The 23,421-nt window shown below is 35.5% G+C and overlaps 2 protein-coding genes across 2 annotated transcripts in view; both read left to right on the forward strand.

Annotated features, from left to right (window-relative positions):
• LOC140166678 (fibronectin-like) overlaps positions 1-9,210 on the forward strand; it is a 174,121-nt gene extending 164,911 nt beyond the window's left edge. The window contains exons 10-11 of the mRNA XM_072190176.1: positions 2,776-3,051; positions 9,200-9,210. Of these exons, the coding sequence (XP_072046277.1) occupies positions 2,776-3,051; positions 9,200-9,210 (287 nt within the window). The remainder of the gene's footprint in view (positions 1-2,775; positions 3,052-9,199) is intronic.
• LOC140165895 (tyrosine-protein phosphatase 10D-like) overlaps positions 9,208-23,421 on the forward strand; it is an 86,344-nt gene continuing 72,130 nt past the window's right edge. The window contains exons 1-2 of the mRNA XM_072189240.1: positions 9,208-9,466; positions 20,988-21,290. Coding sequence (XP_072045341.1) covers positions 9,364-9,466; positions 20,988-21,290 — 406 coding nt within the window. The 5' untranslated portion in view covers positions 9,208-9,363. The remainder of the gene's footprint in view (positions 9,467-20,987; positions 21,291-23,421) is intronic.

Consider the following 23,421-nt stretch of genomic DNA (forward strand, 5'->3'; position numbering starts at 1 on the left):
AGCATTTTAGCTATGTCACCTTGAAATCTATTTTTATGGTAATAAAAATAAGAAAAATTGAAGTGCTGATTTTTTTCTTAAGTTTATTGGGAATGACGAGATCAAGTAATTACCTTTCAGCAATGTCATTCTGTATAGAAGAGTGTGGCTTAAGGGATCTGGAATGAGCGTTTTGAGCGCGTTTCGACAGTATTTTTGTGGGACATGAGAGCACATCAGACATATCGAATTGCATTCTGAATACTGAAGAATGTCTTTCTGATATCAAATAATTTTCATTTTTTGAAATTCACGATATAATACAAATTTTATGACAAATTATTAAAATTTGATATTTTTCACATTTTGATATATAACAGTCCTCAAGTAAATTTTATAAATCTAATGACATATTCTTAAGGGATCTAAAATGAGCGTTTATTATGCGTTTCGACAGTATTTTTTGTGGGACATGAGAGCACCTCAGACCTATCAATTGCATTCTGAATACAAAGCATGTCTTTCTGATATCAAATAATTTTCATTTTTTGAAAATCACAATATATACAAATTTTATACAAATTATAAAAATTTGATATTTTTCAAATTTTTGATATATAACAGTCCTCGAAGTAAATTATATAAATCTAATGATATATACTTAAAGTGTATGTAGCTGGGAGGAAAAGCCGACGGTCAATTGAAAATTTTGACCTGTCATATTGAAGATATGGATTTTTTCCCCAAAAAGGCCTATTTTTTTTGGTGTTTTGGGAAAAAAATCCATATTTTAATCTGAAAGGTCAACATTTTCAATTGATCGTCGCTTTTCATCCCACCTACATACACTTTAAGTATAAATCATCAGATTTATAAAGTTTACTTCAAGTACTGTTAAATATCAAAAATATCAATTTTAATGATTTGCCATAAAATGTGTATTAAATTGCTAATTTCAAAAAATCAAAATTATTTGATATCAGAATGGCATTCTTCGTATTCAGAATGCAATTCGATATGTCTGATGTGCTCTAATGTCCCAAAATAAATACTGTCCAAACGTTCATACCCCAACCCTTAAAAGTGTATGTAGCTGGGAGGAAAAGCCGATGATCAATTGAAAATTTTGATCTTTCATATCAAAATTTTCAATTGATCGTTGGCTTTTCATCCCACCTACATACACTTCAAGTATACATCATCAGATTTATAAAGTTTACTTCGAGTAGGGCCTACTGTTAAATATCAAAAATATCAATTTTTAATCATTTGCCATAAAATGTGTATTACATTGCAAATTTCAAAAAATCAAAATTATTTGATATGTCTGATGTGCTCTAATGTACCACAATAAATACTGTCCAAACTTTCATACCACATCCCTTAAGGTATATCCTAATCATTCAGACTCGGGTCTAGGTACGCGATGGCAATCATTGAGTATGTAGAAGACATGAAGTCTAAGCCCCTTCTATGTATTTGATGACCAATGGGCAGGACTCAATGATTTCCTTGGTGTGAAATCCTGCAATGCTCCATCCAATTCGCCCTTCTCTATATTCAATATTTGCCCTTGACTTTGACACAATCTACCAATTTCATGCCAAATATGGGGTTTTTCTACATGCTTTCTGCCATTTTGCTCACAAAAATGATCTGGCAACCTTGATGTAAACCTTGCACAAGCAATGTCCTCCTTTTGTCAAAACTCCAGTCAAATCCCCACAAAATTACCCATTTTTTATGCAATTGTACGTAAAATCAACAGGTTTCTATGCAATTTCCCAGCACAATTTTGCTATTTTTGGCTCAATTCCCCTTGAAATTGGCAATTTTTTATCGGTGCAATTTACCATTTTTTTCGCGCAATTTTGCTATTTTTCCCCACAAATCATTGGGCCCTACCAATGGGTCATCACTCTTGTTGTCGTGATTGTTGATCAATCAATCATCATGATTGTTTATCACTTTTATGTTCATATGTTAAATTCTCTATGTTTCCTGTATTTTCATTTAATGACTTTGTATCTGTCATTTGTCTTATACCTGTCAATAAAATTCTGATTCTGTTCATGCTCATATACACTTGACACACAGCACATAACAATTAGGAAATGAAGCCTCCTTCATCTACCAACTCACTAGGATCCACAACATGCTCATTTATCAGGGCACAGTTCTTTAACCCCAATACATTTGTACATTCATTGAATGACCTTTGAAAATTTGGGTACAAAAACTCATACTCTGCAACTTGAGGTCAAATTTTGCACTACCAGTGTTTAATTGAGGTTATTGAACTATGCTACTGGGATGAGGCCATTGTGGTCCATAGTGACTATTCATGTCACAAGTCCAATCAGACAATATTTTAATCGGTGTTAAACCTTTTATCCAAGCATTAATTAACTGATTATACATATATAGAAAGACACACTTATATTTTCCTGGCTTTACTCGTTAGCAAGATTATAAGATGATAATAATACATTGCCAGTCTAAATTTACTTCAACAAGACATACTTTTAAAATGCCCCCAGTCAGAACTCTTTCTCCCCCCAGTTGCCCCCCCCCCCAGTAAAAACCCAAAATTACGAAAATATCACTACTTTTTGCAGCAATTTTGTGCAAATTGTGTTGATTTTGCTCCCCCCCTCTAAAATTCACTTTGCCCCCCTGAAAAAAATTCCAGGTTAGCCAATGGGGTATATTTCGGTATATTTCTTTGATATATATGAACAAATACTATTATTTTTGTAAATGCATAATGTTATTTTGGTACCCTATCTCCAACAGCTCCAAAAAGACCAGTCAACCTCAGAGTCATAGACTACTCTTCTACATCAATCAGCATCACCTGGGAAGCACCCACCAACAGTACTGTCCAAGAATACCAGGTGACATATCAAGGCATGATGGAGACGGTAACCAACAACAACAGCTTCTCCTTCGTGAGGCGGTCGCTAGGCGCAGACATCGAGAATCTCATCCCGGGAGATTTCTATGTGATCAAGGTGCAGTCGATTACCAATGGAGCTAAGAGTGTACCAGTGGAAGAAGTGCAGAACACAAGTAAGCTTAGGGTTTGATTGGGAAATGAGATGGAAATAAAATGGAAATTATTTGTGTTCTCATTTCTAAATTCTGTCAGTCCCAAAAGAATCTTACTAGCATATGTGCATGATGTACATTGGAAATAAGAGAAATGAGTCCAGTTAATCATGATATTGTTTGTGTGTTAACAAGAAGGGACAGACAAGGGGCAGTCTTCAATGAACAGCTCTTTTTCAGAGCCAACAAACCTTTTAAATTTAGTAGATAGGCGAGATCAGCTTGTTTTCTGTTGACAAGGGGCAGTCTTCAGTGAACGGCTCTTTTCAGAGCCACCAAAAATCTTTAAATTTAGAAGATAGGCGAGATCTGCTTGTTCTCTGTTGACAAGGGGCAGTCTTCAGTGAACGGCTCTTTTCAGAGCCATCAGTAGACAAGGGGCGGTCTACATGTCTCATTCTTAGGTACTTTGTCCTGAAGAAGTCAGAGCTGTTCCTGACGAAAGCTTGACAGTTCTAAACTTGTCCGACGGCGAACCCGCTAAAAACCCACTATTGTTATGAATTCCCGTCGTAAAAGCCTATCCCACAATAAGAAGGGAAGACAAAACACTGGGCCATGTTACCTGTGTATTTGAAATACCCACAGAAAGAACCCAGACTCCCTATACCGCCATGTACATAGCGCCGTCAGCTATGGACAGAAAATTAGGGGTATTCAGATCCTGGCCGACGGTGCACAGAGACAAACGAAAACAATTCTGCGTCTGATCTGAAGCATCTTTGTATTGCGTCCAGGTTGCATCAAGTGCATCTCTCAAATGCGCCCATCATCCATGTCGTGCTTGTATGACAATGATTGCCTCAAGCACATTCCGAGGGAAATCAAATACCCTACTTTTTACTCCATGCCTGTATCAAGATGGCGGTCGAGGCCTGGTTCTCCTCTAATTCTGTGGAAATACCATTTCTGTTATTCAGAACAAACAATCAACTAAACTTGCACCATTGTCTCATCATAAACACATTCTTTTAGCTTTTGGTGCACATTATCATTAGAACCTTTCAATCCATTGTTTTCGATCCATAATTTTGAAAAACATAAAATTCTGTCAAAACAGAATATCCACCTTCTTAGAATTTTCCAATGCCAACACAGATAAATTGTCAAAAACATGTGACCCTTATTGTTAGCATACTAACAATAGTGACATATCATAATATATTTGTTTATTTCACATGTCAAAATATTATCAGTGGGAAACGATTGATAAAATTTTGGTCAAAAGGTGGCATAAATAAGATTTTCTTCCAATTAGCTCATCATTTAGGGGAATTATCAATGATTTGCTACCAGAACACCCTTAAATTCATCAAACATCAAAGTTTTTCATTCTTGGAATAAGAATAAATAAGATAATGAACCAAACAATTGGCAAAGAAGAAAGCAATATGTGACATGACCTGGCCCATGGAGGCCAAAGGAGACATTTATAAAATCGAGTTACTATAATTATTACCTTATACAAACATATACTGAAAGCATAAAAGATCTAGCATACTTGGCTCTAAGTTTTGGGATGTCTATTTATGTATTTTATTGTTTTTACTCCATATTTTTACCTTTATCGCAATTTCAAATTTGTCGCCTCAGGACCAGATTGTGTCCATTACGTGTTGTTACCTGGAGAGATTTGATCATGTCTCACCTCCTTTTTCAACCAAATTGACGGTAATATAACTCTTGTAGTGAGGGATCACCATTTAACCACAAATTGCCTCAGGCAAAACACACATCCTGGGAACCAAATACCACACAAGGTCATTTTTATGTAACCCATTGACCCATTTGTGTTATAAACTGCTTCTAGCTATAATGACATCATTATGATCTGGTCAACTCATTGACAGATACGAACCTCAGGAGGGAATTCAATTTTTGATCAATTCTCTCCAGGTAGTGAAACCTAAAGTCATATAATTATGATAAAATCTAACATTCAAATTGGAAGATATGGTGTTAGACATATTTACAGGGGTGTGATTCTTCAGGAGTCCAGATTTCCTGGATTTGTTGTGACCAAAATTCACACCCCTGTATTTAAATTAATTATTAACAGGCTGAGCTTTTGATCCTAGCAGAATCTTTATCAAATACAAATGACACCTTTGTATAACTGCTAAGGGTTAGGATTAACATTATTACACCTTTGTATAACTGCTAATGGTTAGGATTAACATTATTACACCTTTGTATAACTACTAAGGGTTAGGATTAACATTATTACACCTTTGTATAACTACTAAGGGTTAGGATTAACATTATTACACCTTTGTATAATTGCTAAGGGTTAGGATTAACATTATTACACCTTTGTATAACTGCTAATGGTTAGGATTAACATTATTACACCTTTGTATAATTGCTAATGGTTAGGATTAACATTATTACACCTTTGTATAACTGCTAATGGTTAGGATTAACATTATTACACCTTTGTATAACTACTAAGGGTTATGATTAACATTATTACACCTTTGTATAACTGCTAATGGTTAGGATTAACATTATTACACCTTTGTATAACTACTAAGGGTTAGGATTAACATTATTACACCTTTGTATAACTGCTAATGGTTAGGATTAACATTATTACACCTTTGTATAATTGCTAATTGTTAGGATTAACATTATTACACCTTTGTATAACTACTAAGGGTTAGGATTAACATTATTACACCTTTGTATAACTACTAAGGGTTAGGATTAACATTATTACACCTTTGTATAACTGCTAATGGTTAGGATTAACATTATTACACCTTTGTATAATTGCTAATGGTTAGGATTAACATTATTACACCTTTGTATAACTGCTAATGGTTAGGATTAACATTATTACACCTTTGTATAACTACTAAGGGTTAGGATTAACATTATTACACCTTTGTATAACTGCTAATGGTTAGGATTAACATTATTACACCTTTGTATAACTGCTAATGGTTATGATTAACATTATTACACCTTTGTATAATTGCTAATGGTTAGGATTAACATTATTACACCTTTGTATAACTGCTAATGGTTAGGATTAACATTATTACACCTTTGTATAACTGCTAATGGTTAGGATTAACATTATTACACCTTTGTATAATTGCTAAGGGTTAGGATTAACATTATTACACCTTTGTATAACTGCTAATGGTTAGGATTAACATTATTACACCTTTGTATAATTGCTAATGGTTAGGATTAACATTATTACACCTTTGTATAACTGCTAATGGTTAGGATTAACATTATTACACCTTTGTATAACTGCTAATGGTTAGGATTAACATTATTACACCTTTGTATAACTGCTAATGGTTATGATTAACATTATTACACCTTTGTATAATTGCTAATGGTTATGATTAACATTATTACACCTTTGTATAATTGCTAATGGTTAGGATTAACATTATTACACCTTTGTATAACTGCTAATGGTTAGGATTAACATTATTACACCTTTGTATAACTGCTAATGGTTAGGATTAACATTATTACACCTTTGTATAATTGCTAAGGGTTAGGATTAACATTATTACACCTTTGTATAACTGCTAATGGTTAGGATTAACATTATTACACCTTTGTATAATTGCTAATGGTTAGGATTAACATTATTACACCTTTGTATAACTGCTAATGGTTAGGATTAACATTATTACACCTTTGTATAATTGCTAATGGTTAGGATTAACATTATTACACCTTTGTATAACTGATAATGGTTAGGATTAACATTATTACACCTTTGTATAATTGCTAATGATTAGGATTAACATTATTACACCTTTGTATAACTGCTAATGGTTAGGATTAACATTATTACACCTTTGTATAATTGCTAATGGTTAGGATTAACATTATTACACCTTTGTATAACTGCTAATGGTTAGGATTAACATTATTACACCTTTGTATAATTGCTAATGGTTAGGATTAACATTATTACACCTTTGTATAACTGCTAATGGTTAGGATTAACATTATTACACCTTTGTATAACTGCTAATGGTTAGGATTAACATTATTACACCTTTGTATAACTGCTAATGGTTAGGATTAACATTATTACACCTTTGTATAACTGCTAATGGTTAGGATTAACATTATTACACCTTTGTATAATTGCTAATGGTTAGGATTAACATTATTACACCTTTGTATAACTGCTAATGGTTAGGATTAACATTATTACACCTTTGTATAATTGCTAATGGTTAGGATTAACATTATTACACCTTTGTATAACTGCTAATGGTTAGGATTAACATTATTACACCTTTGTATAACTGCTAATGGTTAGGATTAACATTATTACACCTTTGTATAATTGCTAATGGTTAGGATTAACATTATTACACCTTTGTATAACTACTAAGGGTTAGGATTAACATTATTACACCTTTGTATAACTGCTAATGGTTAGGATTAACATTATTACACCTTTGTATAATTGCTAATGGTTAGGATTAACATTATTACACCTTTGTATAACTGCTAATGGTTAGGATTAACATTATTACACCTTTGTATAACTGCTAATGGTTAGGATTAACATTATTACACCTTTGTATAATTGCTAATGGTTAGGATTAACATTATTACACCTTTGTATAACTGCTAATGGTTAGGATTAACATTATTACATGGATTATGATTAGATTAGCACAGGATAAGGGTCACAATTAAAGGCCCATCAAAATTCAGATTTTGGTACCTTTGTCATTGTCATAGATGTGCTTACATAGCCTGTGAGTGGTTCAGCTGAAAGCCGTGTATCATTCACTATCCTGTTATATGATCCACTATTTTCACCTTAAACATTTCACAAACTATATAGTGTAGATTAACCATTGTTATATCACAGGTCAGGACAATTAAGAGAGTTGTCAAAATCAATGTACTATAATATAACATAAATATCAATAATGATAAAAAACCATTATAAATATTATTATATTGTATGATGTAATCTGTACCTGCAGAGAATAATTTTTAAAAAGGAAATAGGTGTGAAATATAGTGTGAAACTGTTCATACTTTGCAATATCACAGGAACAAATTAATTATGATTTGAAAGTTCAACATTGGTGATATTTAATATATAATTCCCCTATAGGTATATGGAAAGTTGTTACAAAGCGCTTATTTTCTTTATTTTTTTCTTAATGATAATTCACACATTTTTAATCAGAAGTGTTGATACAGAGTGTGACACAGCAATTTCAAAGTGTTTTATATCAGTTTGCATATATGTTCATGGAAAATACTGTTACATCGTATCAAATTTTGTATGAATTTTAAACCAATGTGGACACTACCGATCAAATTATCGGCCTCTAAGAACTATTTTGATTGGTTACAAAGAGGGCTATATCATGTATTGAGCCAATCAGAGATATGGTAACAAAAGGCAGTAGGGCTGAAGGGGATTAAGCTTAAAATTGCTAAGAGATCTAAAAGCTCGATTTTGACTGGTTACTCAGATGATTATATCATGTAATTAACCAATCAGGGGCACTTTAAGAAAGACAGCAGTACCCATGTGTAAAATATTTTCCTTACAAAAACCGATTTCAGAAAAAGGTGTAAAAGTGCAACATTTTGTTTAAAGAAATGTTAATATTTGTATCTTTGATGAAATTAAAAAAATTTAAAATCTTGTAATCATAAATTTATAACCATGGCAATGACAAGACTCCAATGATCACTATCATTGGGCTATTCCATTAAAATCCACACTGCCCCTGTGGAAGATTTTGGAAAAATCAAAAAAAGAAAAAGTATGAATTTCAAATGGATTGAACACATTAGCAGCTCCATTTATAACTCACCCTCCCTCTGGAAGATTCAGGTTGAATCTTTCTCAGAGGGTGTATGAAATGGAGCTGCCTAATGTGTTCATTCCATTTGAAATTCATTCTCCCCTGTGGAAGATATTTCCAAAATCTTCCACAAGGGTAGTGTGGATTTTAAATGGAATAGCCCATTGCAGAACAAAACATACACAATAAAAGTTGAATCAATTTATCGCAGACTTATTTAAAAGAAAACAAGATTGTAGCATAATATGCTAATCCTTTTTGTTTATATGTTTTCCTTTTTACAGAACTTAGATAAGTGACTGGCGTCTACTCTCATTCTATTACCAATAGTTCTTTCATCTTAGAATGGACGGGTGCTGCTGGATACTACGATAATGTGCGTGTCCAATGTAGCAACTGTTCGTACACTCAAGTATATCGCTCTGTGCCAAAAACGTCCAACAGGATTATGTTTACCAATGTGAAATCCGGTGCCATGTATGTAGTTAAGATGATTACTATGAGAAATGGATTTATGGATAGTGAACCGGTGGCTTTCAAAGTTTCAACATGTAAGTAGGCTTTTATCATAAGCAGAGAAGTTGGCTGGGAACCTGATTGCTTCTGGCAAGTTGTCACATTTGATGTAATATTTTCTTATAAAAATGTGACATTTTTAATACATGGAGCCACTTTCAGTAATGACTACTATGTTTGCCATGAGGTATACAGGGTGTCCCTGAAAGACAGTAGCCGCACCAGGATTTTTTTTTTTTGGGGGGGCAAAGTGAATTTTCGGGGATCAACAAATTTTGTGCAAAAAGTGGACATTTTCGTAATTTTGAGTTTTTACAGGGGGAGCAAGAGTTCTGACTGGGGGAATTCCCCCTTCCCTGTGGCGTCGCACTGCTGTTAGCTGTATCATCAGAAACTTAATTTTGTGGGTATTTTAATGCCCAAACCAAACATAACTAAAGAGATGATGAGGTTGGGAAATAAATCAACCATCACATACTTTTTGAATTTTGACAATTGACCACTCCGATCTTGAAATATAAGATCTTGTCAAATTAAAAAAAGGATGTCATTACTGAAATTCCTTAACCCCATCAACTACATGTAGTTAGTTACACTGGTTTGGACACTTAGATTCCCTAAAAATGAACGTTTCCGACGATACAGTTCTTTCAGGGACGCCCTGTATCAAGTATATTCCAGTTATTTAGTAAATTATTTAGTTATTTAGTAAATTGCAGCAAATCTGTTTAAAAGTGCAGCAACCTTTATGAGATTACAATTTTAGGTTGGAATGGTGCGTATTGGAAGAAAGCATCAAAATCCTAATTTAAGTTTTATAATCTGAGGCATGTACATACATGCTCAAAAATTGCCAAATTAATATTCCAACTGAAAACTAAGAATAAATTCCACATACTATAACCCTTTCCTCTAAGTTGAAGCCTAATGCTAACTTTAACCTTAACCCCAACTGTCAGTCTTGCCTAAACCCTAACCTTAAATACACAGATACATAAGAATGCAGTCTGTATTGGCAACATAATGGTGGAAAGAAATGAAATAGGGGAAAGTGTTGCTTTACATAAAATTATCAATTCAAAATTGTAAAAAATTTTTTAAAGGTGTCCAGTTTTATCTGATTGAGATAGAATTTTGATTGGATTGGATTTGTTCTTGCTAAGATTATTTCCATTGGGGTCCATTTAAACACCAGGACAGGTTGGGACACTCAGGGGTTTACACCCTACAGGCTGAGTCAAAAAGAAGTTAACTTATGTTTGAGGGGATGTAACTCGAGATCTGTAAGGAATCTACAAAAATGGGTGGTTGTATTCAAATAAGTATAACTTTAGTTTGCTGTGAGCAATTGCAACAATTCTTTTTTTTATTTAGACGTGTAGAATTTGCTCTTTCCAGTGGTATTTTTATTTTCAGCAGATTCCTTGCAGATCTCGAGTTACATCCCCTCAAACATGAGTTTACTTCTTTTTGACTCAGCCTGTACTCTCCTCGAAACTGACAGTGAGCTACAAGTATGGCTCTCCTGAACATGGACCGAAATATTTTCACTCAGTATAGCAAGAACAAACATTTATTTATATTTCCTCTAAGGAAAAGAAATTAAACTAAAAATTAGTTTCTCTCAAAAGGAATTGAAAAAAAAAAGACGACTCTTGAGTTATCTCTTACATCTTCCTTTCTTAATTTCCTGATGCTTGCATCTGTCATTACATATTACAGTGATGACAAGTCGACTGCTCAGTGCCAGAAGTGGGTAAGTGCAATAGCTGCCCTGTGAACATTTAGCAATTTACACATAGTATATTGTATTCATCTAAGCATTACAGCTACACATGGCAGCTATTACACTTACCCACTTCAAGCACTGAGCAGTTGATTTGCTCTAGATGTCTTGATATAAGAACTATTGCACAAATGCTAGACATGTTTGTACTCATCAAGTTGTTATAACAATACTTGATATGTTATATTAATGTGGCTAGAACTAGCTCTAGTTCCTCGAAGGGAGGGGCGGGGGCGGCAGCAAAGCGGCCAACAAGACGTGCACCAGGACTGGTGGATTATGTAATTTCAAAGACACCGGCACTGAACAAGTGCTAACTGTGGCTTCATGTGGATGGCCCATAGCTAGGCATCTTAGTTTGGAGTTTCCACTGTGGTACGTAACAATTAATACCATATATGTTAAGTCCATACTGCTCAAGGGGGTTTGGAAAATTTTGAAAATAAGGGTCAAAATATTCAATTTCAGTAGTGGACAATGTTATCACAATTTCTGTATTTATTTTTAATGCTCCTTTTCCCTCTCTTCCTTCCATTACTGGCTCATTAAAACAATCTTGGTGTCCGATCAAACCCCTCAAACCCCCTGGCTACGGGCCTGTGAGGGTTATATGTAAATAACATGGTGGTAAAGCAAAGCATGATCCTCTGAGACAAATAAGCATCCCTGGTTTATTGATAGCCCCTTGACTGGAGCTGCATTTGATACAAATTACATCCAAGTGTAGTATCCACAATGTATAGGAAGGGTGTTAACTAGACATTTTCACATAGGACATGGTAGTGCATCGGTTGAGGTTTCTAGAATCCCAGTAGTACCAATGTGTTGTGCACAGTGGGCAAGGGACTTTACATTGCCTGCCTCACCCCACCCAGGTGTAATATAGGTTGCTGAGAGGATCTACAGTTGCAGCCTCATTCAAGTGAAATGGTTCTGATCAGGAAAGTTGAGAAATCTCAATTGATAGAGAAAAAAATTGTGTATGTAGTGGTGCCCAATGGTGAATCATCTTAATTTTATAAAGTTTTAAGATATGTCAAAACCACCAAAATGCAAGGTTCTTTATAACTTTTGTCACTGAACTGATTTGTGTTGATACAAATCTCAGCATCATAGATGAACAACATTTTATTGATTGTAACAGGGAAAAGTGTGTGGGTGGGTGCCAATGTTGTAAATCTGGTGATTGACAAAAGTTCACTGGACTTTTCTTTGAACCTGTTACATTACACTGCCATGTTAGGATCACATTAAGCTGCATTTGGAAAAGTGCCAGAGATTAATCATGTATTTTGCATTTTTCAATCAATTTTGTGATATGAAGAGGCAAGTCTTCATTTGAGGCAAGTTTTGTTTTGGAAGAGGTTATTTTACCATGACATTGAGTAACCTTGATAATGAGCTGTTCTTTTTCAAAATGTACATGCACTATGGACCACAATGGCCTCATCCCAATGGCATTGTTCAATAACCTTAATTAAACACTCATAGTGCAAAATTCGACCTCAAGTTGCAGAGTATGAGTTTTTGTACACACATTTTCTAAGGTCATTCAATGAATGTACAAATGTATTGGGGTTAAAGAACTGTGCCAAGATAGATGAGCATGTTGTGGATCCTAGTGATGGTACATATAACAACAGAAGAACATTGATTTGGAATAATGCCCAAAATGCCAATTATCATTTAATATTACAAGTTCTTTATTAACCCTAGCACTGAACACTGCTTTTTGCTATCAGAAGTTAAAGAAGAAAAGAAAAAAGATAGAAGATGAACAAAGAAGTCACTTGGTTACCCTGGCATTCGAATCTTAGTGCACGACCACTGATCGGTAGTCATGGGGGTTCCACCGGCCCGGCCAGTGATTCATTGAGCATATAGCACTTTAGGATGATTGCGTCATGGCATCATGTGGGAGTCATGCATGCACAGTGGTTATCCTGGTGGTATTTTGTGGTCTTTAGCTCTGTTAGATTAGTTCCTATTCTTGAACATGATAATTATGTTAAAGGGCATATAATTGCTGAAGATGTCCATTGAAAGAAAATAATTATTGCATTACAAGTTAACACTAATTGCAATTTTTTAAATTTTGCCTTAAAAGGTGCAGGGGAAAACTGAGGGGAGAAAAATATTTGACCCCTTCCTCCCCCGTGCTGTCACTGCATTCAACAATCGGAGTACCCAAAGCATTTGAAGGTCAGTCTATGACTGCAGAATGCTATAGGGTGAAAGAACTATGCCCAGATAGATGAGCATGATTAAGATCCTAGTCAGTGGTGTCAGGTTTGATAATTTGTGATCACTTTCTCTTTCTATGCCTCAGTAATAGTACACACCATAAAATGCTATCATCAACAAATGTGATCAGAATTACATCCTGTATGACCCAGATAATAATAACTATAACCTATATAGAAAGGCGTTATTAAGGGATGGGGTATGGACGTTTGGACAGAATTTTTTGTGGGACATGAGAGCACATCAGGCATATCGAATTGCATTCTGAATACGAAGAATGTTCTTCTGATATCAAATAATTTTGATTTTGATACGCATTTTATGGCAAATGATTAAAAAATGATATTTTTGATATTTAACAGTCCTCGAAGTAAACTTTATCAATCTAATGATATGTACTTCAAGTGTATGTAGCTGGGAAGAAAAGCTGATGATCAATTGAAAATTTTGACCTCTTGTATTGAAGATATGGAATTTTTTCCCAAAAACACCAAAAAAAATTGGGTCTTTTTAGGAAAAAAATGTATATCAATAATATGAAAGGTCAAAATTTTCAATTGATCGTCAGCTTTTCATCCCAGCTACATTTTTCAGTACATATCATTAGAGTTATAAAGTTTACTTCGAGGACTGTTAAATATCAAAAATTAAAAAAATATCAAATTTTAATAATTTGTCAAAAAATTTGTATTATATCGCGAATTTCAAAAAATCAAAATTATTTGATATCAGAAGGACATTCCTTGTATTCAGAATGCAATTTGATAGGTCTGGTGTACTCTCAGCTCCCACAAAAAATATGTGAAAACATTGCTAAACGTTAATACCCCATTCCTTAAAGGCTGATGACCCTTTATATATATATATACAAAACTGAACATTCAAATTATTCAACTAAGTATGTATATGGTTTAAATGACATAAACAGTCTAAGCCATACTTTCCTGTGTAGTCACCCTATAAGGTGACATTGTTGGTCATGATCATGACACTTTTCATTTTTGCTCTAGACAATTAAAACTTGCTTTATGTGACAGAATGGTGTTGCAGTTCCCTGTAGCCATTTCAGTCACAGGGGTAATTGACTCCTAATACATTGAATGATTAATGGGATTAATTTTAGCGCATCAATTATGATATAGTCTAGTTCTACTCCATCATTTTGCTGCTTTTCGAATTGCTTGTGTAACATGCTTTACTCTCAGGCTTATGAAAATATGAGAGTTGAGTTTGAGTTTCCCTGTCATATTCTTCTTGCAGAGTGATGAGACGATTCTTTCATTATTCATTGTGTTTTGCACATTCATTATTGAGCACATATTTATTACGCTTTTTAATGGTAACTAAGTAACATTGAAGGCAAGAAAATGACAGGTTAACCCTATGAGAACAAGTACCTGACTATTGGTCAAAAAGGAGTTTTCATTCTCAATTGGACCTATCAGAAACATTGTTAGAATAATTTCACCATGCAAAAAAAATGGGGGTGTATTATTTGCAAAACCCCATTCTGATTGGTGATTAAATTGAAGATATCATGTAATTGACCAATCAGAGGCAATGTTAGATTGGCAGGTAGTGCTCAGTGGGTTAATATAATATGAATTATTTAGTATATTGACCTCTGTGTAGGAGGTGTTTATACAAAACACTATCAAAAGTAGAAAAAAGACTGAAATGTGCCAGTTTTCAATAAAAAGACAAAATAATTTTTTATGCATCTGCATAATGACTTTCTGATGGTGCATGAAAAAGGTGGCGAGGTGGAAGTGATGGAAAACTCAAGATATGAGTTATCATAGCAGTTCAACTGACTAGTTTTGTACAGCTAAGTTACTGATTACTTGAACATAAAATACTGCCCTCTGTATAGACACTATCTTTTCTGCAAAGATTTTCTACAGCAGCCACATTTCAGATTAGTCAGTTTGCACAAAAGAGCAGCAAAATGTTAGATAGAGATTCAAAATAGAGACACAAATAAACATATCATTTATTTCACATGGACAAAATACACAATGCAATTTCTGTTGCAGACCAAAATACATGATGCAATTTCCCAAGCAATTGGCTGTTGCAGACCAAAATACACAATGCTATTTCCCAAGCAATTGGCTGTTGCAGACCAAAATACACAATGCTATTTCCCAAGCAATTGGCTGTTGCAGACCAAAATACACAATGCAATTTCCCAAGCAATTGGCTGTTGCAGACCAAAATACGCAATGCAATTTCCCAAGCAATTGGCTGTTGCAGCAATGCAATTTCCCAAGCAATTGGTTGTTGCAGACCAAAATACACAATGCAATTTCCCAAGCAATTGGTTGTTGCAGACCAAAATACACAATGCAATTTCCCAAGCAATTGGTTGTTGCAGACCAAAATACACAATGCAATTTCCCAAGCAATTGGCTGTTGCAGACCAAAATACACAATGCTATTTCCCAAGCAATTGGCTGTTGCAGACCAAAACACATGATGCAATTTCCCAAGCAATTGGCTGTTGCAGACCAAAATACGCAATGCAATTTCCCAAGCAATTGGTTGTTGCAGACCAAAATACACAATGCAATTTCCCAAGCAATTGGCTGTTGCAGACCAAAACACATGATGCAATTTCCCAAGCAATTGGCTGTTGCAGACCAATATACGCAATGCAATTTCCCAAGCAATTGGTTGTTGCAGACCAAAATACGCAATGCAATTTCCCAAGCAATTGGCTGTTGCAGACCAAAATACACAATGCAATTTCCCAAGCAATTGGCTGTTGCAGACCAAAATACACAATGCTATTTCCCAAGCAATTGGCTGTTGCAGACCAAAACACATGATGCAATTTCCCAAGCAATTGGCTGTTGCAGACCAAAATACGCAATGCAATTTCCCAAGCAATTGGTTGTTGCAGACCAAAATACACAATGCAATTTCCCAAGCAATTGGTTGTTGCAGACCAAAATACACAATGCAATTTCCCAAGCAATTGGTTGTTGCAGACCAAAATACACAATGCAATTTCCCAAGCAATTGGCTGTTGCAGACCAAAATACACAATGCTATTTCCCAAGCAATTGGCTGTTGCAGACCAAAATACACAATGCAATTTCCCAAGCAATTGGCTGTTGCAGACCAAAACACATGATGCAATTTCCCAAGCAATTGGCTGTTGCAGACCAAAATACATAATGCAATTTCCCAAGCAATTGGTTGTTGCAGACCAAAATACACAATGCAATTTCCCAAGCAATTGGTTGTTGCAGACCAAAATACACAATGCAATTTCCCAAGCAATTGGCTGTTGCAGACCAAAATACACAATGCAATTTCCCAAGCAATTGGCTGTTGCAGACCAAAACACATGATGCAATTTCCCAAGCAATTGGCTGTTGCAGATTTCCCAAGCAATTGGTTGTTGCAGACCAAAATACACAATGCAATTTCCCAAGCAATTGGTTGTTGCAGACCAAAATACACAATGCAATTTCCCAAGCAATTGGTTGTTGCAGACCAAAACACATGATGCAATTTCCCAAGCAATTGGCTGTTGCAGACCAAAATACACAATGCAATTTCCCAAGCAATTGGCTGTTGCAGACCAAAATACACAATGCAATTTCCCAAGCAATTGGCTGTTGCAGACCAAAATACACAATGCAATTTCCCAAGCAATTGGCTGTTGCAGACCAAAATACATAATGCAATTTCCCAAGCAATTGGCTGTTGCAGACCAAAATACACAATGCAATTTCCCAAGCAATTTCCCAAGCAATTGGCTGTTGCAGACCAAAATACACAATGCAATTTCCCAAGCAATTGGCTGTTGCAGACCAAAATACACAATGCAATTTCCCAAGCAATTGGTTGTTGCAGATCAGATGTTGCGAGGTGAAATTGATACCGGAGTAACATGCAAAAGTTAACTCCCTGGGTACTACTAGTCATCTAACAGCATTTCTGATTGGTTGATAACTTCAAATGCTCATTTCAATTGCCAATTATGACTAGGCGTTAAAACTATTTATGGTCAGAGTTGCATTTGCAGATGATCTTATTAATACCCTCCTTGATTGGTTCAAAATTGAGCACAATATTCATTTTGGCTAATCGGCAGGTAGTTCACACGGTGTTAAGGGATGGGGTATGAACGTTTGGACAGTATTTATTGTGGGACATTAGAGCACATCAGACATAATTGCATTCTGAATATGAAGAATGTCCTTCTGATATCAAATAATTTTGATTTTTTGAAATTCGCAATGTAATACACATTTTATAGCAAATGATTAAAAATTGATATTTTTGATATTTACAGTACTTGAAGTAAACTTTATAAATCTGATGATTTATACTTAAAGTGTATGTAGGTGGGATAAAAAGCCGACGATCAATTGAAAATTTGGATTTTTTTCCCCAAAACATTAAAAAAATTAGGTCTTTTGGGAAAAAAATCCATATCTTCAATATGAAAGGTCAAAATTTTCAATTGATCGTCGGCTTTTCCTCCCAGCTATATACACTTTAAGAATATATCATTAGATTTATAAAATTTACTTCGAGGACTGTTATATATCAAAAATGTGAAAAATATCAAATTTTAATAATTTGACATAAAAATTTGTATTATGATATCGTGAATTTCAAAAAATGAAAATTATTTGACATCAGAAAGACATTCTTCGTATTCAGAATGCAATTCGATATGTCTGATGTGCTCTCATGTCCCACAAAAAATACTGTCGAAATGCTCAAAACGCTCATTCCAGATCCCTTAACAGTAGCGTGTCCAGGGGGGGGGCTTTGGGTGCTGAAGCCCCCCGCACTTTGTTAAAAATCATGTAAAATCAGCCGTTTTTTTGGCGATTTTAGCCATAAAGCCCCCCGCATAAATCTGAAAAAGGGGCTGAGCCCCCCGCAGGAAAAGATCCTGGACACGCCGGTGCTTAAGTAATGTTATTTGAATGAGTAGGGCAGGTGAATGTGTGGTTTATGTCTGTCAGTAGATACATAATTCACCAACTAATTTATGGGTCTTACAACTAAAATATTGCATAGTGTATTTTGGCTATTACATAATGACAGTACAGCTATGTATAATAATTGCAGTGTTGATGGCTTTATTGGTCCAACCAAAATGTTTTCACAATTAAAATATCACAATATGATTCATAAAGTCAATAATTGGCATAAATCATCGCTTTTGGATTAGGTGATAAAATGTTGTGGCTTGGTACACAAGTTCTTGGTTCAAAAGTTCAGATATTATGTTTTAAAATGTCAATTCACAGTGATTAACTTTATGCTGGTTTCATACTTTCCTGCCACCCGGGGGGGGGGGGGTACTCAAGTTTGGTTTTGGTAGGGATGTGCGCTGAGAATTTGAAAGTGGACCCATAAATATACCAATTTTTCAAGAAATTTGGACCCATTGATATACCAAAAGTCAAAATTTTCGGCCGAATTTAACCCACATTGTCCTAGTTTTTACAAATTTTCCCAAAATTTTGGGAAAATTTTGAAAATTTTAGCTAAATTACTGAAAAATTGGGCTATTTTCGAAAAAATTGAGAACATTTTGAAAAAGGACCCATTCATATACTGAAAATAGGCTTTGAAAAGGGTCATTGATATACCAAGAGGCTGAAAATGCAACCCATATTTGCGGCATGTCCCCGTATGGTCATTTGTACTGAGTACCCCCCCCCCCGGGCCTGCCACTTGTCGCTCTGAAGATGATTTTACTTCACTGCACAATCGCACCAAAAATGCTAGCGGTGACCAGCGGCGAGCCGATATATCAATCACTCCACCGCTTTGCCGCGGCGGCAGTACCGCTGAAAGTTGAATTCAAGTCAACTCGGAGCGGTGCCGCTCTGACGTATGAGAATAAAATACGATTTTGGAGCAGTGCTTAGCGGTAAGAGAGGCTTTCAGAGTCATGCCGCTGCCGCTCAGCGGTGTGCCGCTCAGCGGTGTGCCGCTCTGCTTGCAAAATACAAGCGGCATGATGAAGCGTCATGCCGCTCAGCGGCAAGCGGCAGAAAGTATGAAACCAGCATTACAGATTATATTTCACTTAATGGTAACATTTTTTTGTTTTGAGCTTTTTGTATGGCAAAGAGCATCTGTCCAGGAACCAGTAGGTCCATAGCTGAAGTATTTGTCTTCCTTGTTGATTATTGTTTGGCATTTGTAAAAAGAAGTTATTATTCTGTTATTGGTGCTAAATATAGGCTCCAAAATAAAACATTTGAAATATTCACATTTAGTATGTCCCAACACTATGGACCACAATGGCCTCATCACAATGGCATAGTTCAGTAGTTAATTAAACAATCATTGTGCAAAATTTAACCTCAAGTTGCAGAGTATGAGTTTTTGTACCCAAATTTCCAAAGGTCATTCAATGAATGTACAAATGTAATGGGGTTAAAAACTGTGCCCTGATAGATGAGCATGTTGTGGATCCCAGTACACGGTTCATGTCATGACTCAGTTAAAACCTGATTAACTAATCACAAAAAAAGCAGTTTTCCAATTTACAGCTACGTATTGAAATGCGAATACATAACTGATATGTATAGGCCAGATTAACTTGTAGGCAGATCATTAAGATTGTATTGGAATGGCGGAAGTTGATATTTTAAAAAGAGAAATTTCAATATCTGGTTACCAGCATAGGAAAGCTGCGTTATCAGATATTTATCTGAGAGGGGCTTCATATTTCTTGTAATTAGGCACAGACTTGATCATTTGGACTGCATGCCTACTTGTTATAATTTTTTGGAAAGCTTTTGGGGGCCCAAAACAATGAGGATGTATTCGCCAAACCTCACCCTTAGGGACCATTCACAAACACTTGTAACAGGGGGGGAGCTGATGCAAAAGGGGGCCCTGAAATTTTTTATCACTTGTGAAGGGGCCTTTAAAAATATCACCTTAATTTTTTCTTGTAGAACATTACACTATTTTCTATGGGGTTGACGTTCATTTTCATGGCTAAAAGGGGGACCTGAAAATTATTTTAGGTCCAAAAGGGGGGGGGGGGCCTGAAAAAAATATGTCGGTGAATTTTTCCTTTTGCATCAGGCCCCATGCTACAAGTGTTTGTGAATGGCCTTTTACTGTCTGAATGTCAGCACCACTGACCAATATGCCAAAAAAATGCAATATATTGTCAGCAAATAGTTCTTGTCCTAAGATAATTGTTTTAACTTTTTTGTTCTTCATATTTTATACTTGAATTTTTTAATTAGTGAAGTAAAATACTTTCTCCTGCCCAAAAGGGAACAATTTTGAGCTGTCTAAATAGGAGCATAGATGTGGATATTATGTGGCAAAATATATATATTTTTTAAATACCGCCCGGCCCTAACTGTAGAGCTTTAAGGGCAATATAAACTTTCTTTGTTTAGCCCATGGGTGTAGATGGTTGTCATGTTGAATGAATGCGTTTTACTACAGTACTTTTAATTGCATGTTCTCTAGCAATGTCTTAATTTGTTTATTTCTACTCTTTAAATCTCAAACAGACCCAGATAGCCCAACCAAAATACACATCATAAGCTTAAGCGACAGACAAATGACACTACAGTGGTCTGGTACCCCGTGCGATGGCTGCAATGTTGATTTCTACTACATAGACAAGGTCAGCGATGCCGGAGAGGTACTCCATAACGACGGAGTGTCATGTAGTCCATCTGCCAATGGTCAAGAGAAGATCTGCACAAAATCCTTCAAGAATCTTCATCCCGGTCATCTCTATACATTTTCCGTTACTGCGGTCAGTTTTGGATTGCGTAGCCAGAGGCCATTTGTGTATCAACAAAGAACAAGTAAGTTTGAATCATAAGCATGATACCACAATATTGACCTGTTTGGTCAATCCCATAAGCCTTTGCAAGTACACCTGAGATGTCGTCATTCGACGTCATGCCAATGCGCACATCGTTAGTGTACAATGTTACTGCGCAATGCAAGTGCATTGGGATTTACCGAAAAGGTTAATAGGGAATAGTTTGTATCAATAAAGGACTGTTCCAGTTGAAATCCATACACCCCCTATGGAAGACAGGACCTTAATTTCCTACACAGGGAGTGTGAATTTCAAATGGAGTCACCTGTTCAGGTAACCCCATTTGAAATTCACACTCCCTGTATGGAAGATTAAGATCATGTGTTTAATAAGGGGTGTATACATAGTTCCACATTTAACCTTAAAAGTACAAACAAGGGAAGAGCCCCGTGCATCGTACACTGGAACATAGAAACATTCAAACAATACCAACTAGCGCACAAGATCAAATTAACAATGCTTAATCGCAATTCTTAATACAGGGAACGAAGAACCATGCTTGAAATTACAATGGAAACATAACATGCATGGGCAGATAAACTAGAGAAAAAACTTCGGACATACCTACCTGTGCGGGGACTTAAACCCCAGACCTTCCGCTTGTTGGGCTGATGCTCTGACAACTGAGCTACACAGACTGTACCTGATAAATAGGGTCATAGAATAAATAGTACTCAAACCAGATAGGGAATTTGACATTTAAAAGATGTAAGGCCAAGGAAAGTCGATTTTGAGTTCCCGTCATCCGCCCTCACTTCATTTTCTGACCCTCACTTGAATTCATTATTGTGATTTTCCAAAAAATACCAATAAAAACTGGTTATATTTGTAAAAAAAAATATAAATATCCCTTTATTTTTTTGTGGAAAAATCAAAATCAAAACATATATTTTGCTGTCAACCTTGCAGACTCTTTTTAATATACTTTTGAATCTCATTTGGGCTAAACATCCATCTTCAAGTGAGTGAGTGGCAAATAACAACACATTTTACATGCGTGTTGGTCATATAATGAAAGGCAAAAAAATAATGAATAATGAAAAAGTTACCTCACTTGTTTTCAGAAATTATGTGACAGGAAACTCAAAATTGACTGTTAGGGGCCTAATAGACTTAACTTTATTTATTGGTGAAAAGTATGAAAAAGTGACACATGGCAACTTGGTAAAGAAAGCACACAAAATATTACAAGGAAGGAAGTAAATCACTGCGGGATATACACTACATTGTCAAGGCCAGGGTAGCTACCAACAGTAAAAATAAATATCCATGATGAAAGAGTTATGCACTTAAAGGTACTCTCTGGGATCCTGTGAAAACATTAAAATATTTTAAGTTTGTAGCAGAGGTGTCATTTTTACTTTTATTTTCAGCCCCTTTTTGTTTTTTTTAGCCTGAATTTGCGTGCTTTGTCAGGTTTTCCTCAACAATTTCAGGTTTTTGAGTGAATGAGAGTGGCATCTTTGTGTAGGAATAGATTAAATGCGAGGAGAAATAAAGCCTCTTAGTGCGTACAATGATTTCTGCATCATTATTGCCCATGTTAAATGGGATGTGTGGACATACCGTAAAATTCCGTCTACAAGCATATATATGCCTCTAAACGAGTTTTTTTGACACAAGAGACAAGAGGCAGACACTCTCAACAAAAACGTTATTTTGAGTTTGAACAACTATATTACTGATAAAGGCGGCTGTACAAACATGTATATTTGTAAGACCAATCTATTGCAATGTTTTTGAGAAGGGTATTGGTCTTTCATATCTTTCGTTAAAAAAAACCCTCGTTTAGAGGCATATATGCTTCTAGACGGAATTCTACGGTATGTGTGTAGACAGCACAGGACATGTCTAAAATGAAGGACGTGCTCGTTTGCATCTTTGAGAACATTGTTGCTATTCAGTACACTGTTGACTTCACTACACACACAGAGCAAAGTCAGGTAGTCTGGGGTTGACAAAATAAGAAGCACCACTCAATTGCATGTAGCTGCTGTTTGATAGTGTCGGCAGGGACGGACTCTTCCAAAATTAACTAAAATGGCAAATTTCACTCTTATTATGTTATCTCTGACCTTACCACTTGCAGGGTTGCACTACATTTCTTGCAA

Source organism: Amphiura filiformis, chromosome 12, assembly GCF_039555335.1.
Source record: "Amphiura filiformis chromosome 12, Afil_fr2py, whole genome shotgun sequence".
Lineage (NCBI taxonomy): Eukaryota > Metazoa > Echinodermata > Ophiuroidea > Amphilepidida > Amphiuridae > Amphiura > Amphiura filiformis.